At 41.6% G+C, this 16,193-nt stretch overlaps 1 protein-coding gene across 5 annotated transcripts in view; it reads right to left on the minus strand.

The window, feature by feature from the left end:
- Window positions 1-16,193, minus strand: part of zswim8 (zinc finger, SWIM-type containing 8) — a 55,260-nt gene that overhangs the window by 20,110 nt on the left and 18,957 nt on the right. For all 5 annotated transcript variants that reach the window (XM_011492569.4, XM_011492568.4, XM_078931630.1 and 2 more), the window contains exons 10-15: window positions 12,400-13,663; window positions 10,579-10,710; window positions 10,303-10,482; window positions 10,033-10,216; window positions 6,181-6,279; window positions 919-1,043 (exon numbers count right to left, since the gene is read on the minus strand). In XM_011492569.4, coding sequence (XP_011490871.1) covers window positions 919-1,043; window positions 6,181-6,279; window positions 10,033-10,216; window positions 10,303-10,482; window positions 10,579-10,710; window positions 12,400-13,663 — 1,984 coding nt within the window. The remainder of the gene's footprint in view (window positions 1-918; window positions 1,044-6,180; window positions 6,280-10,032; window positions 10,217-10,302; window positions 10,483-10,578; window positions 10,711-12,399; window positions 13,664-16,193) is intronic.

Below are 16,193 nucleotides of genomic sequence, written 5' to 3' on the forward strand. Positions count from 1 at the left end.
AGTAAAGTGCTATTTAAGTATACGCCATTTCCCATTTGTTTTGTTTTTAAAATAAATGAATTGAAAAAATAACTATGAAACTGAAGCTGCAAAAGGTGAAACCCACTATAACGGGGGATTTAATAGCAATACCTTTTTCATGTCAGCTACAAAAGCTTTATTTACAAAACTGCATTCTTACAGGTTCATTAAACAATGTCTTAAGTGCAAAAGATTTTACATTATCTATGTGTACAAAAGCTGCTATTTTAATAAACCGGCTTGTTTTTCTAAACCCAATCCCCAACACTGGCTCAGAATCAGAACCTGAGGAACGAGGTGTTAAAGGGCTTATACAATGCCTATACTTAAGCCTTTTATTGTAAACAATATCCATGTCTATGATAATACTTTACCTTTGGCACACAAAAGAGGGATCATTTAAATTAAAGTTCTTTTCCAACCTGGAAGTAAGAGAACTTGATCCCTGAGGCTCTGCCTTTCCCTGCGTGTGGGTGCCGCCCATTTCATGACATCAGCCTGGAGTCGGCATCGGCAGCGTGTCTGCATCTCGCCCACGCAAACTAACAATATCCAAACTTTTTAAAAGATGGATGTGCATATTGTACATATAAAAGGAAAGCATTTTGGACTAACAGCACTCGCTCCGCGGAGAACATGGGTATTTGTGTTAGCCTTGGCAGAACAGCCTCTTCTGAAAAGAGTCTACGTCAGCTCCTGAGAACCCACTCGTTTTCCTTGATTGGGAGGGGCTGCTGCTTAGAGCAACAGTTTTTAGAGGAATACTTAAAAATGTGAGAACGGATTCAAATGCCACTTTGGGGTTTCTTTTTGTGAGGAATGAACATTATAATACAATTAAAGGGTCAAAAATTGATTTTGCATGTTATAGGCCCTTTGAGCATGGAGGAGCCTCACCTTCTTTAGCTTGCTCTGGTCGTCCTTGTACGTGATCATGAGAGCAAGTGCCAGGTCACCCTTTACACGCCGGGTTCCCTCACAGAGGAGGGGGTGTTCCGCCTCACTGACTGTGGTCTTCATGCCTACAAACAACAAGGCTATATTCAAAGCCACACAGATGGAGAAACCCATTGGGCTCAAGAAAAGCTTAGTTATTTTAAACATAGAAAAACCATAACAGATAAATGTATACACTCACTGATAACTACAGTCAATTATTCAAAAGAGTCTAACAGAACAGTCTGTCTGTCAGAGTCTGTCCCTTATACTGATTCAACTATGACAACAAGAACACAAAACAAAAACAAAAATCCACACAATGTCTACTGTCTATTAAGTCTAAAGATTTATCAAGCGGCATGTCATTATTACATCATAATAAATAAATGAATACTCAAGAATTCATTATAACCATCATGGGGCTCAGACATCAACAAAATGTGACCACATGACTATTGTCTATTGAGTAATTTACTGTAAAGTGGTGCAAATAAGTATTTAGTTAGCCAGCAGTTTTAAAAGTTCTTCCACTTAAAAAGATGACAGAGGTCTGTGATTTTTTTCATAGGTACACCTCAACTATGAGAGACAAAATGAGAAAAACAAAAGCCAGAAAATCACATTGTCTGATTTGTAAAGAATTTATTTGAAGATTATAGTGGAAAAATTCATGGAAACATTTCTGTACCATATTTCAAAATGAAAGTCAATACTCAAAATGCTTTTTCGTTTGTTGACGAAAAAATAAAATGAAAAATCCATCCGCCAATTTCTTTTTCTTCTTCAACACAGCTCATTCCGTCACTTTAAATGATAAAGAAAATGGTATTTGACATTTAATTTTTAAAAAGGGTAACGCTTTATAATAAGAGTCCTTAATAAACAATTTTTTAAATATTAACAAGCACTAGTAATGTTTTAGTGAGCCGTTTATGAGTACATTAAATAGCATTTGTAAATGTCTTACAACTGACTTACATGTGTAAATAAGCTGTTTATAAATACATTAACATATTCCCTAATAAACTACTTATAGGACATTAAAAAGCATGAGTAATGTGGTATTAAGCTGCTTATAAAGACATTAGCATTGGTTAATCCTATTAACAAGCCATTTATAAATTGCCTGATGGGATTAATAAACATATTAACAGTTTTCTTATTATCTTATTATTTTCTTATTGAGCGTTTTGCAGCCCCCCCAATCTAAAGCGTGACAAATAGATTTATATTAAACATTGATACACAGTGTAGTTTTTGCTACAATTCCCCTGAAACAGTCCTCCATCTCTTCTGGTTTTGTCCTAAAGTTAAAGTGTTTTGGTAGAAGATGTGTTACTTCATTAATAATAAAATTGATTCTAGTTGTTTTATTCTGGAAACATGTCTTGTATCAAAGATGTCGTTTATCAAAAAATATAAAAAAGGAACCTGGTTTACTTTTAAATCTCTTACTCATTTTGGCCAAAACCCTGTTTCATTGTATTCTTTCTGAGGTAAATCAATATATTAATAGTATTCATAATCCTGAAAAGCAAAAAGCAATCAAAACCTTGTCTGTATGTGATAGATTCAACATTTTCTCAGAGTTTAACACCCTGGCTTATTTCTATTCTTGTTTTTTTATACATATGTGTATTTGATATTTGCAATTTTGTTCTTATTGCATTCCTGAAAGTGAATCCTAGTAAAATGGCATAATGTGCGATAAAGTTTATTAAAAAAAATTATAAATTGCTTGTATGGGATTAATACATATATATCAACAGTTCGGATGTCAAGCTGGACTTGTATTTTTTTTAAGTCCAGCTCAACCTCCAGACTACACCACCTGGATGAACGAGAACCTTCATTGACAGTTTGAGTGTTTTGCAGCCTCCTAAAGTGTGGGCTATGTTTTGCCACAAAGAACCACACAGTACAGAATATGAACAATGACATTTATAACACTAACCAAAGCCACAAACATATAACAACTCTTCAACACATCACAAAAACAATGTGAAAGAAGAGACACACGTACCGTCTTTTACAGATTGTGCCTTAGTGCCTTATAACATTTCCACCCAAACAAATTTCAATAACCTTCAAAATGTTTGCACTCAGAATCTGCACTTTCCGAGGGGCAGCAACTGTCCACAAGCAATTTATAATGGCTTGTAAAGATCACCCCATATTTGGTCACGCTTTAGATTGGGGGGCTGCAAAACACTCAATAAACTGTTAATAAGAAAACTGTTAATACATTTATTAATCCCAAACAAGCAATTTATAAATAGCTTGTGAATAGGATTAACAAATGCTAATAAATGTCTTTATAAGCAGCTCAATACCACATTACTCGTGCTTGTTAATGTTTTATAAAGATTTTATTAAGGACTCTTATTATAACGCCTTTAAAGAACAGGCACAATTTATTTAAAAAAGGTTTTTTACCAGCTCAATGCCCTGACGGCAATTATATGACTACTGTTTTGTTGCCCAGAACTGTACCTTGTGGTACCCCAGGTCAAAGGAAAAGATCAAAGGAAACATCACGCTTATAAAGAATAATAAAAATAAATAAATATCCTGAAAGCATTATGAATCAATACAAGTATGAATACAAATGAACTATCGCGATATTTCTGCAAAAACATTTTTTCTAACACATCTAGTGTTGCGGCTCCCTGTGCTTTCATCTCAGTGGAAAACTGATCCAAATGGCTCTTTGAGAGGTTCAGGTTCAGACCCCTGGTTTAGCACATCCATGTACATACCAGGTTTGTATTGAAACATTATCGTGTATAAAGTAAAATGTTTTGTCAAAAAAACAATGTTGTTACATAATGAGGAAATAAAACACTTTATTCTTTTTTGTTATTTATTTTTCGTCCTCAAAAAGTATCGATAAGAGTATCGTTAAAATACCGGATCGATAAGCAGCATCAATTAAAGTAGTAGTACCGTTAAAACCTTAACGATACCCATCCCCATTATTAACATAGTTACGGTTTTTATATATTTTTGAATATCAATTCCATCACAATCAGGAGAAGTCTTGTTTTTGCACTTCTTGACAATGTAAATACTTTAGATTTTTCAGTGAATCATGTTAATAGTATTTCTTACAATCTCTCAGTATTAGTATGAACTTATTTTTGTATTTCTTATCTTTTTCTTCTGCCTACTTGGTTTTATTTTTTTTTAAATTCCTTATACAGGCTAATTTTTCTGACAAGCATTTAGCAGGCCTTTTAACAACCACTGCCTGTACCAAAATCCCAATGGAGGCTTTCTTTTCTGAAATCAATCTCCCAACTATATCTCAGGATTCGAGACTGAAATGAAATGCCCCAATCTCGTTTCCTGAATTACATCATACTATTAATAAACTCCAAACAGGCAATGCTCCAGACAATGATGGCCTTGGAAGTGAGTTTTATTAAGAATTTCAAAACCTTCTCATAGAGCCAATGTTAAATATGTTCAACCACTCTTTTGAGTGTGGAACTCTGCACCCCTCTTTAAGAGAAGCCAACATTTCCCTAATCCTAAAAAAAGGTAGACCTTCTGAGGAATGCGGCTCATATAGACCAATTTCGCTGTTAAATGTTGACTCCAAAGTTCTCTCCAAAGTGTCTCTAAATAAACTTAGAAGACTACAAAATATCATTCCACTCTGATCAACAAGCTTCCAATGGTTTGGTAATATCCCTAGATGCAGAAAAAACCTTTGAGTTTGACCAAGTTTCTCTGGTTCTTGGCCTTCTCCACTGCAAGATTACCAATGTGTATCATAAAAGGCTATAACACATTAACATTCTTCAGAACTGGATTAGGCACAAAACCCCCTCAATTTCTGGATGGCAAAGGACGTTAATGGAATACATTTGTCTGGAACAACTGATTTGTCTCACAAACAAAACAGATATTTTTGAAAACACTTGGAGGCCATTCCTTGACTATGTTAAAGTGAATATTTCTGCCATCATAATGAGAGCAATTGTGTAGAAGGGTATTCTTTTTTCTTTCTTCAACTATATTTTGTTTAGACACTTTATTGCACTTTTATCTTAAAACTCTCTTTGCATTGCTAATGGATCCTGATGGAAACCCTTTGATGTACCTGACACATCTTATCTGGAACTGGTTTCTCTTTTCTTCTGCTGTTTTCTTTTCTTTTCATGTTTTTGGTATTATTGGGCTAAAGGGGTTGGTTTTCCTTTCTGCTCGTTTGCTTTTGCTTACGTCTCTTTTTATGTACTGTTTCGTTGTGTAGTGATAGACAAAAATTGAAAAATAAAAGTTACCGTATTTTCACAACCATAGGGCGCACCAGGTTATAGGGCTCGGTCTCAGTTACGGGGGATTTTTCAGTCTTTGACACGTCTCCTTTCCTCCTTCCTAAACACGCGCTAGCGAAGAGACTGCTTAAGCACACATACAAACACTCAGTGTGTGTTTAAAAAATGCAGCAGGAGCAAATCTGAGTTGAGTTTTGATTTATTTTATATTTTTTTTACAGTCATAAAACAGCATCTAAAAATCCATCAATCCACGTAGCTGATAAATGCAGTTTAAACAGGGCTTCAGCCATTTTGTAAACAATGTTGTGGGGAACTGAGAACCCACCCATGACCACTTAGACTCATGGGAAGTGTCGATTCCCATACTATGAGTTAGGGAGCTGTGAAGAGAAGTGAGACTCATGTTGTCACGGTTTTTGTGTGTGTTCAAAAGAAATGGGTAGTACCTCTGTCTGAACAAGGGTGAAGAAATTACTCCTCTGCTCACCCCCAGTTACTGAATCTTTTAGGGGTTGTAAAATATGCGAGACATAAACAGCTTACTATTACAGGCAGTTCAATGACAGCTTCACTCTCACCACTGCGTTAAGAATGACGGTCCAGCCAACCCATACATCTCTCCCCCTTTCTCACGCCGCCTTCTACGCCGCACAACTACACATTAGGCGTACCGCCTCATAGGGTGCCCCCTTCAGTTTGGAGAAAATTTTAGACTTTCAAGTGCGCCTTATAGTCGTGAAAATACGGTATATAAAAAAACCAACAACCACTGCTTGAAGTTTCTTTTATAGTACTGCTTAATTAGACAATTTTTATTATAAAGTATTTAAAATAATCTGAGAAATTTAATATATGTATTGTCAACGTTGCTTTCTTTGTAAATTACGTCCCAGTCTTGTAGTAATAAATTGTTTTTAAAGCAAAAGCATACCAAGAGCAGCAACAGCAGCATCAAAGCCCAGCTCCTCATCTCCGGGCATTTCGTTGTTTCGATTGCGGCTTGGTGGACGGGAGCCCGTCGGTGACACAACTGTTCAAAGAATACAAACAAGAACAAAGAATTTAATCTTTGAGACTGTCACTATTTCATACTGATCAACTCAGTCACCTCACCACAGAAAGGGTCAAAACTGTGAGGGTCTACAGCACAGATGTCCAATCACAAGCCTCGAGAAGCAGTGTCCCAGATGTTTTCCAACCAATCTGCTGTTGAACTACATGTTGGCTAAACACACCTGATCCAGGTAAACAACAACAGCTAAGGCAGGATTTCTGGAAAACCAGCAAGAGGGCCAGCCCTCGAGACCTGACTTTGGACACCCTCTGGTCTTACAGCATCCCAGAACATGGCCAACCAAGTCTCTGAAAATCAGCTTAATTTGACCTACCATCTATTGAAAGCAGTTTCAAAATGAGCTGACAGACAAGGAGGTCCAGACTCAGTAGAACTCTCAATCTATCCCACGTTTGATTTGATTTGATTTGAAATGGTTTATTTCAAGCAATCAAATAAGAATAATGCAAAACAACAATACAATCATCAGTTATACATTCATACAATGGCGAATCAAACTTAGGATATTTGGACATAGTAATAAATATTGCTTGAAAGGGAGTGGAAGGAAGCAAATTTATATAATTCCACCCCGTTATACTGAAACCATTTTATTACATGACTTATTATCCGGTTCCTAGCTTTTATCAGAAAGAATTAAGAATCCTGAAGTATCAATAAAGCACATGACAAAAGTTGTGTAGCTGCCGTAAGCCACACGCGTCCGTGCTGTAACCCGGAACCGGAAAAAAAGTGATTTTCTCCTCTCACGGTTTTACAACAGACTTCTGAATGACAGTAGACAAATTTCTTCTGAATAAATAAATGTAACAGTAGCAATGCAGAGGGTTGGTTTTTTAAATAAGACAGAAAATTCGATTTTATTTTACTAATAAAAGAAAAGATAAAGCTCACTTCTCTTTTTAAAAAAATTGATCAAATCAACTATTAAATCACACACTGATTTTACAGACACTGCTGCTCAAAAGCAAACAACCTAACACCTTAAAATAAACCTTTGATAAAGCATTCAGTTTGAAGTAATTATTAGACTAAAGGTGATCACTGCAGTAATCTGTTTTTTTTTATATATAAAAGAAATATTTAAAATACTCTGGTTACCGGTACTCTTTTTCTAGTAAACCATCGGGCACCTCAGAGGGGAAAGTAGTTCTCTACAGGCACCGTTTTCAGCGCAGGTGGGGAGCTGTTGACTTCAACTGGGGACATTGTCAGGCGGTGGAAGGAATACTTGGAGGATCTCCTCAATCCCACTGACACGCCTTCTTTAAAGTATAGAATAAGGACTTTGGGGTGAGGCTGTCTATCACCCAAGCTGAAGCCACTGAGTCAATGATCTCATAGTTAGAAAGGCTCTGGGAGTGGATGAAGTCCACCCTTAGTAACTTAAGTCACTGAATGCTGTGGGGGTGTCTTGGCTGACACGTGTCTGCAGCATTGCGTGGTAGTTTTTATTAAGAAGGGGGGCCGGAGGGTGTGTTCCAACTACCGGGGAATCACACACCTCAGCCTCCCTGGGAAAGTCTGAAAGGGTACTGTTAAGGAGGAAAGTCCGTTCGATAGTCAAACATCAGATCCAGGAATAACAGTGCGGTTTCCGTCCTTGGCGTGGAACAGTGGACCAGCTCTACACCCTCTTTAGGGGGCTGGAGGGTTTGTAGGAGTTCTGTGGAGAAGGCATTCGACCGCGTCCTCCGTTGTTTCCTGTGGAGGGTGCTCTGGAAGTATGGGGTCCGAGGAGCCTTACTGAGGGCTGTCCGGTCTCTGCATGACCAGAGCTAGAGCTTGGTTCGCATAGCCGGCAGTAAGTCAGACTTGTTCCCGGTGCATGTTGGACTCCGGCAGGGATACTTTTTACCACCGGTTCTGTTCATCATTTTTACAGACAGAATTTCTGGGCGCAGCTAGGGGCCAGAGGGGGTCTGGTTTGGGGACCACAGGATTTCCTCTCTATTCTATGCAGATGACGTTGTCCTGTTGGCTTCATTGAGTCAGGACCTCCAGCGTGCATTTGGGCAGTTTGCGGTCGAATGTGAAGCGGCTGGGATGTGGGTCAGCACCACTAAATCTGAAGCCATTGTTCTCGACCGGAGAAAGGTAGTTTGCCATCTTTCGGTGGGTGGAGTGTCCTTGCTCCAGGTGGAGGAGTTTAAATATCTTGGCGTCTTGTTCATGAGTGATGGAAGACTGTGCGTGAGATTGACAGACGGATTGGAGCGGCGTCCGTAGTTATGCGGTCGCTGTATCTGTCCGTTGTGGTGGAGAGAGAGTTGAGCCAAGAAGCAAAGCTCTCAATTTACCGGTCAATCTTCGTTCCAATATTCACCTATGGTCATGAACTCTGGGTCTTTCTTGACTGAAAGAACGAGGTCCAGAATACAAGCGGCTGAAATGAGCTTCCTCCATAGGGTAGCTGGGCGCTCCCTTAGAGACAGGGTGAGAAGCTCGGTCACCTGAGGAGTAGAGTCTCTTCTCCTCCACACCGAAAGGAGCCAGTTGAGGTGGCTCGGGCATAACTCCTGGAGGTGTTTCAGGCATGTCCCACTGGGCGGAGAAAGAGCCAGGACACACTGGAGAGTCTACGTCTCTCGGCTGGCCTGGGAACGCCTCGGGGCTGACCCCAGAAGAGCTGGTGGAAGTGGCCGGGGCGAGGGAAGTATGGGCATTTTTGCTTAGACTGCTGCTCCCGCGTCCCGGATAAGCAAAGGAAGGTGGATGGAGATGGATAGATGGATGGTTACTCTTAATCGTCCCCAAGTGTGAGTGTGGTTGGATGTTTGATTTGTGGCCCTGCAACAGACTGGCGACCTGTCCAGGATGTCCCCTGCTGTCGCCCACGAGTGGCTGGCACAAAACAGGTTTAGAAGTTGAATGAATGAATGAATGAATGAATGAATGAATGAATGAATGAATGAATGAATGAATGAATGAATGAATGAATGAATGAATGAATGAATGAATGAATGATCTATAATCTAAGGCTACATTCACACTGCAGGGGTTAATGCTCAATTCCGATTTTTTTGAAAAACTCGGATTTTTTTGCAAGGCCGTTCACATTTCCAATTAAATGCGAATTTTTGTGATATCCTGTGTGACCGTGAAATGACCCAGAAGTGACCCGCATGCGCAGAAGAGTACTCAACGGGGAACGACGTCACTCGTTGTTTGCAGAAGAAGCTAACGTTAACAACAGATGTCAACAACAGTGTTGTCAACAGCGGAGCTCTTTTTGCATTATTAAATTTATTTTCACAAAGGAGCCAGCACAATTACAATCTTCTCATTATAAGAAGGCAATGGAGCCAGGATCGTCTGTACCCACTATTGTGGAATGGGAATGTGAATGTGCTGGTGCCGTGCGTGTGTGTGCGGGTGTGTGTGCGTGTGCGTGTGCGTGTGTGTGTAAGGAAGAGGAGAGCGTGTGCAGCGAGATAGAGAATTGGGGGGGCGCATTCATGTTGTGTGTTAGGGAGGAAGGAGAACAATAATAAAAGAAGGCTTCCCCCAGAATGAATGCTATTGACTCTTTATTAACCCGCTCTGGAGAATCCTGGAGAATCTAAGGGTTCGAGCGGGGAAGGGAGCCCGGGAGGAGGATTCGCCTTTGGTCCCCCACGCTTCTGACCACGGTTGGAAAGGGAGAAAAAAAGTTATCGCAGGAAAGGTTCCCCTGCAGTAGTGCAAAAACCACAAGGCAGAGCTCACCTGGGGTGCAGAGCACATCAAAAATGAAACTGGCCAGCATGAGAGGCAGCACAGGTCTGTAATCGCAGAGGTTCCCATCCCGCAGCTGCTCAGCCCGGCCCCGGATGGCAGACATCTCCACCACACCCAGAGGGATCTTTTTCAGCAACGCCACCACCTCAGACTCCTGGTATGCCAGCTTGACCTGAAGAAAAAAAAAATACGATCCTATTTTTAAGCAGCTGCGATTTAGGTTTGTGGAAATAAGCATAACGATAGAACAGAATGGACCTCCAGAGCCTTGGTGGATGCTGGTGGTCTTTGCAGCTCCAGAGAGAACATCCCAGTGCTGAAGGCCAGGTTGTGGAGCTCCGTTCTCTCACTGAGGACGGTGAGCAGGAAGGCAGCTTTGGAAAGCGTGTTTGTGGCTACCTGCGTCTGACGGCTGGTCGACACCTTGCTCTTCTTCCCCTGCAACCACCAATCAGGCAAATTACCTCTAGTTGTAAAAAGGCAATCACGGATGGAATGTTTCGAAAGGAGATCCTGTTGATGTGTTCAGGCTACCTTGGTCTGCGGCTGCTCCACCTTTAGATCAGGGGGATTGGCTAGAAGGTCTGTGGCGAGCTCAACAGCAAGCCGGCAAGCCTCGTTACTGTAGCCATGTGCATGTAGGGCTTCAGCACATGCAAACAGCACCTGCACACCACCAAGTTTAAGTCACAATTTAACAGGGAATCCCACTGACTCAAACTCATTCGCTACTGTCCCAATCCCCGCTCTCACTCTCCCCACTCTCCTCTACTTACTCAAAGGACAGTGATTTTTACAAGAAAAAGAAAATAATTTGGAGATTAATAAATCAGAGTCACATCCAGGGACAAACTGAGGTTTACCCCAACCCCACTTTTCTCTGAAGTAATGGTTATGCACTAAATCAAAGATCATGTGTGAAATGTAAGTTTGTAACCTTACAACAGGACAGTTCTCATCTGTTGGACTAAAATAACTGCTGGTGTAATCCAGAAATTAACTTAAAGTCCAAACCTTTGTGTACTCACTTGAGATGATCTCTACAATAGGTGTTAAAGATTTCCTTGAGCTGTCTGAGTTAGAATGAATAGTATCTTCTTGTATTTGTAATTTAACTTGTCTCTTCCTACGACTGAGTTTTAGGGCCACCAACAAAAAAAAGAAGAAAAAAAAAGTAAAATTCTGAGATTTTAAATCATAGATTTACAAGAAAAAAACTCGTAAATTTACGAGATTAAAGTGGATGTGAGTTCACAGAACAGCAATTGAACGCTGCGCAGCAGCAGAGCAGACCGACTAAACTCAATGGAACAGGTGAGCCGAATGTTTATTGATAACGTTTCAAATGTTTGGAAGCTCATTTGTTTGATTTACGATTCATTAATGATTTATTTATTGATGGGTGGCTTGCAGGATCTCTGCAGCTGTTCATGAAGTCGTCGGTATCCCTGCAGCTGTCCACTTCAATCCTTTCTTCCTCCACCAAATACCAGATCTTTAGGTTTGTGTAATGCTTCCGTCTTTTTCAATGTTCTAATGCTAACATAACAGACAATTTTCATTCATCTTTATTGTTTTATGTTGAAACGGATTGTTTCATCTGGAGAAGGGGGCGTATGTAACACTTACTTCCGCATTGGTGTTCGGATGACAGGTTCAGGAAGTAAGGTGACAAATGAACTTCAGGGTGTGGGAATGAAAAGGAAAATAAAGGCTGCAGCGGTCCTCTACACCCAAACCTATCCGGAAATAAAGCTTCCAAAAGGCTCCACATATTTCATCTTCAAGCTGAAGCTAGGCTCAGATAAACGGAAAACTTTGGTGTTTTTTGTTGTTAATGTATGTCTTTTTTTCCGTAAATTTATGACTTAAAAGTCGTAATTTGTTTTTTTTGTAAACTGGCCCTAAAACTCCGTAGTAATTTCCAACACATTTCCCCATTTGCAAAAGGAGGGGGCAGACACTCAGCCAAGTGAGTGCGTGAGCGTGCATTCAGTTTGTGTTACTCAGTTAGGGAGAACAGTAATAAAAAAAAAAAAGACTGGTTCTATTATTAACCCACTCTGGAGGCTCTGAGGGTCCAAACGGGGAAGTGAACCCTGAAGGAAGATCCGCTGTCGGCCCTAGAGAGGACCTCCCCCACGATCAGAAACGTCATAACAGCAAAGGTTCAACACTAGCATGCATGTTTTACCGGTATGTTGTGTTAACGTGCCCGCGCCTTAACACCTGGTGCACCTTTTATATGCGTCAAATACCGAAAAATTACCCATAACCGAGACCGCACCCTTTAACCCAGTGAGCCCCATGGTCGTGAAAATACGGTACTCACAGATGCCTCATTCCCTTTCTTACCTCCATTTGTCCCTCTTGCTCCAGCGGTTTGATCCCTGCAAAGATATCTGGCTCCTCCTCCTGGTGACTATCAACCAACTGTCTCTCAGCACCTTCCTCCGATGCAGTACTTAGAAAGTAAGCCTGATAGTCATCTTCTGCTACAGCTTCTTGCTCTACAGCTCCATCGTCAACTCCTTGGTTGGCAGTCCTTTCAGCAGGTGCTGCCTCCTTTTGGCCCCTTGGTGGTGCAGACAAAGTCTGAGTAGTACCAGGACTTGCTTTTGCTATGAAGGTGGATGGTTGGTGGCTACCAACCAAGCCCACATTCTCTTCTCTGTGATGAATGAGTTCCAGCTCCCTTTCTGCTTCTTTTGCAGGAGAGCTGAGCTCATCCACAGCAGTTGCTGCAGACTCTTTGGGGATAAAGCGTGACGGAGGCTCTGAAGAAGAGCTGCCCACTTGGCTGGCCTCAAAACCTTTGCTGACTGCATTGCTGTCATTGCATTTAGGAGAGTCTTCCAGCAAAGGGGTTGGAGGGGGCAGTATCTCTGAAGGAGGGGGCAAAAACTCAAAGGTGTTGCTGGCCTCAGCCCCCAGAGCCAGACTGCAGCCATCATCCAAGCTCAGCTCAGCAAGGTCTGGCTCCAAAGAGCTGTCCTCGCTGCTAGTTCTCCTTTTAGAACAGGTGTGCTTGCTTCCTCCCAGTGCTCCAGTTCCTCCAACAGCTGCCGTGGATGTCCCCTTCCCACCTCCCTGTGCCAGTTTCAGCTTCCCTCCAGAGGACGACGGACCTTTATACATGCACTTTCCTCCACTGTCCTCCAGGGGCAGTGAGACATTTCCCCCGAGTCGAACAAGCATTCCTCCCCCTCCACTTAGCGATAGACCTTTCCTCTTGGTGAGAATGGTCTCCTTTGGTCGCACTGCCATCTCCTGTTGTGATAGGTGACCCCCTCTTTCTTTGTAGTCCCCTCCATCAGCACCCTCAACTCTGCTGCCCCCTACAGACTCAAAGAGCTCACCCCCAGCTGATGCAGTAGTCTTGACCCCTCTGTGCAGCTGTGCTGCCCTGGGCCAACAGAAGTTGGCACTCTTTTTCTCTGTGCTGCTGTAGGTAATACTCTCAAGTGGATATGCCACCTCCCAGTTAAAATAGCAAGACTCTACAGCGGGCTTGAAACCCTGGAACAGTTTATCTAGAGACTTGCGATGTTGCCCTCGTTTGACGATTTCGATCACCTTCAGGTGCCATTGCTTCAGCTGATTGGCCATTTCCAAGCGTCTGCAAGAAAACGTGAAGTACAGTCTGAAGTCAAGACATTCTTAATGTGCAGTGGAGGAAACAAGTATATGATCCCTTGCTGATTTAGTAGGCTTGCCCACTTAAAAAAAAAAAAAATCACATTGTGTAATCCCAATGGTAATTTGAACAGTGAGAGATTGAGAATCAAGAAATTTACTGTAAAGAATTCAGATAAAGGGGTCTACAGTGTGACCATTCTAGTAACAAGTGTGACTGGATCTTTCCAATGGTGCATCTAAAAAAAAAAAAAAAAATCGATGGCTGTACCGGTGTACCCAGTCGTTCTGTGATAAAGAAAAAATTGAAAAGACTGTAATAAAGACTTTGTTGTGTAACCTGAGGTTATCAGACAATAGAGTGTCAGACACATGCTTGCTAAGGGAGTGATGACATCATCTGCTGTAAAGGATTAACTATTTTATACACGCACAAGTACCTGTACCTGTATATTGGGCGCATGCGCCCACGTTTAAAAACATTGTTTGAACATGTTGTAGCATACGTTCTGCACATCAACAATCTCAGAGAGGTAGAAGTCCATGCTAATTGCATATTCTCCTTCCCAGTATTATAGTCTATTTATTTGAACACACTCACAAACAGCATGGATGTCACTTCTGCTCACAGCCACCTCAGTCATAGTGAAGGACTTTACACCCACGATTCCCCACTTCCCATGAGTCTTAGGGGCTGAAGGCGGGGCTAACCCCTGGGTCGCCACACTGTTTTGTAGATTGAGGATGCGAATGTGCCAAAACCGTGCGCATGTGTAAGAAGGAGGAGGGAGTGCGTGCAGCGGAAGGAGGGGAGAGTGCACACGCAGCGAGTGAGAGCAAGACCAGTGAAAGTGTGTTGGGGGTGTGTGTTTGTTTGTTCTACAGAGTGAAAGAACTGCAAGAAAAGAAGGTTTCCCCCAGAATAACGGTGAATTATTCTTTGTTAACCCATTCTGGAGGCTCTGAGGGTCCCAGCGGGGAAATGAACAACCGAAAGAAGAGAGGAAAGAAAGAAAAAAAGTAATCGCAGGAAAGGTTCAACACATGATATATTTACAAAGAAAGACGGCACACAAAAAGAGTTTTCAAAGTTTTAATATTATACCTGAGCTTTTCCTTCCAAACAGTGCCTGTGACACTGCAGTAACACGGCAGCAATATGGTAGTAACAGTAGTAACAGAGCTGGTTAAGAGAGAGCAGCAGTAACATATAGGCGCGCGCTTCTATGCAGAAGCAAGTGCTGCGCAGCGCGTGCGCCGGGAGTTTTCTTCCACAACAGTGAAACACCGTAACACAGCGTTAACAGGGCTGGTTTAAAAATACGTGAACCTAAAAGTCACTAAGAGCTTTTTTCAACTTCCTCCTGTGCACTGAAACCATGGAAGTCTTCCTCCTCAGTGTGGGATTGGTATAGCGTCAGATCCTTCACCACACTCTCTCTGTGTCTCATTCGTTGTAGTTGTCAGTGTCACTCTGAGGTAAATTCTCTCCTGAACTTGCGCTGTCCTCTCCATCACACAGCAGACCAGCTTATCCATACCCATTGATGATGGGGGATTTTTTCCACACTCCTCCTTGATTGATTTTAACTTGAAAGCTTCGTCAATGGCGGTCACATGCACGTTGGGTCTACTAGCAGCAAAGGATTGGGGGATGCAGCCAAAACAGGGCTGAGCATGGATGTTTCTTTTTTTGCACCATCACTGAGGGGTCTAAGAGCAGAAGTGACATCCATGCTGTTTGTCTGCTTGTGTCTGCTTTCCTGTGAGTATCTGTTCCTGCTCTTCATTCTCAAAGCAGGAATTTACAATCAAACTTGCATTCCCTTTGTCTCACTCTGACCCTGTTTGCCCGAGCGCCCCTAGCGGCCGTTAGAAAAAATGCATTAACTAGCCGCATCCTTGAATAAGCGGCTGAAAGCGTGTGACAAAAGAAGCGCCTTATAACCAGGAAATTACGCTACTTTAAGCCCCAATACCTTCACATCTTGCAGTGCAAAGACCCCCAGCTTAACCCTTGTGCTATCTTATGGGGTCAAGATGACCCCACCCTTACTGTGACGTATTTTCCTGTTAACCAGACTGATGCCCGGTCATCGCTGAAGTTTAAAATTGCTACGCAACAGCCACCAAATTTTAATGATTTATTTTCAAAGAAAAGTAAACAGAAATTCCTCCTAATGTGCAGAAACCTACTTATCAACTACAAGAAACCTTTGACCTCTGTGCTGCTAATAAGGCCTTTCCCACAAAAAAACTAAGTCTATCTGGCAAATGGGATTGGATACTTTTTTCCCCCACTCGATGTAATTTAAAAATTTAATTAATTAATTATTTTAAGTTGATTACTTGATTTTCTCTCTCAATGTTCGAACAGAGCTACCATTAAGATGAAAAACTGTTCATTTCGTTTTAAGTGGGCAAACCTACAAAAGCAGCAATCAAATACTTATTTCCTCCACTGCATAATGCTTTTGTAGTAATACATAAGAATTGTGGAGTTTTTTTTAATC

Source organism: Oryzias latipes, chromosome 15, assembly GCF_053564925.1.
Source record: "Oryzias latipes strain Hd-rR chromosome 15, Olatipes_Hd-rR_3.1".
Classification (NCBI taxonomy): domain Eukaryota; kingdom Metazoa; phylum Chordata; class Actinopteri; order Beloniformes; family Adrianichthyidae; genus Oryzias; species Oryzias latipes.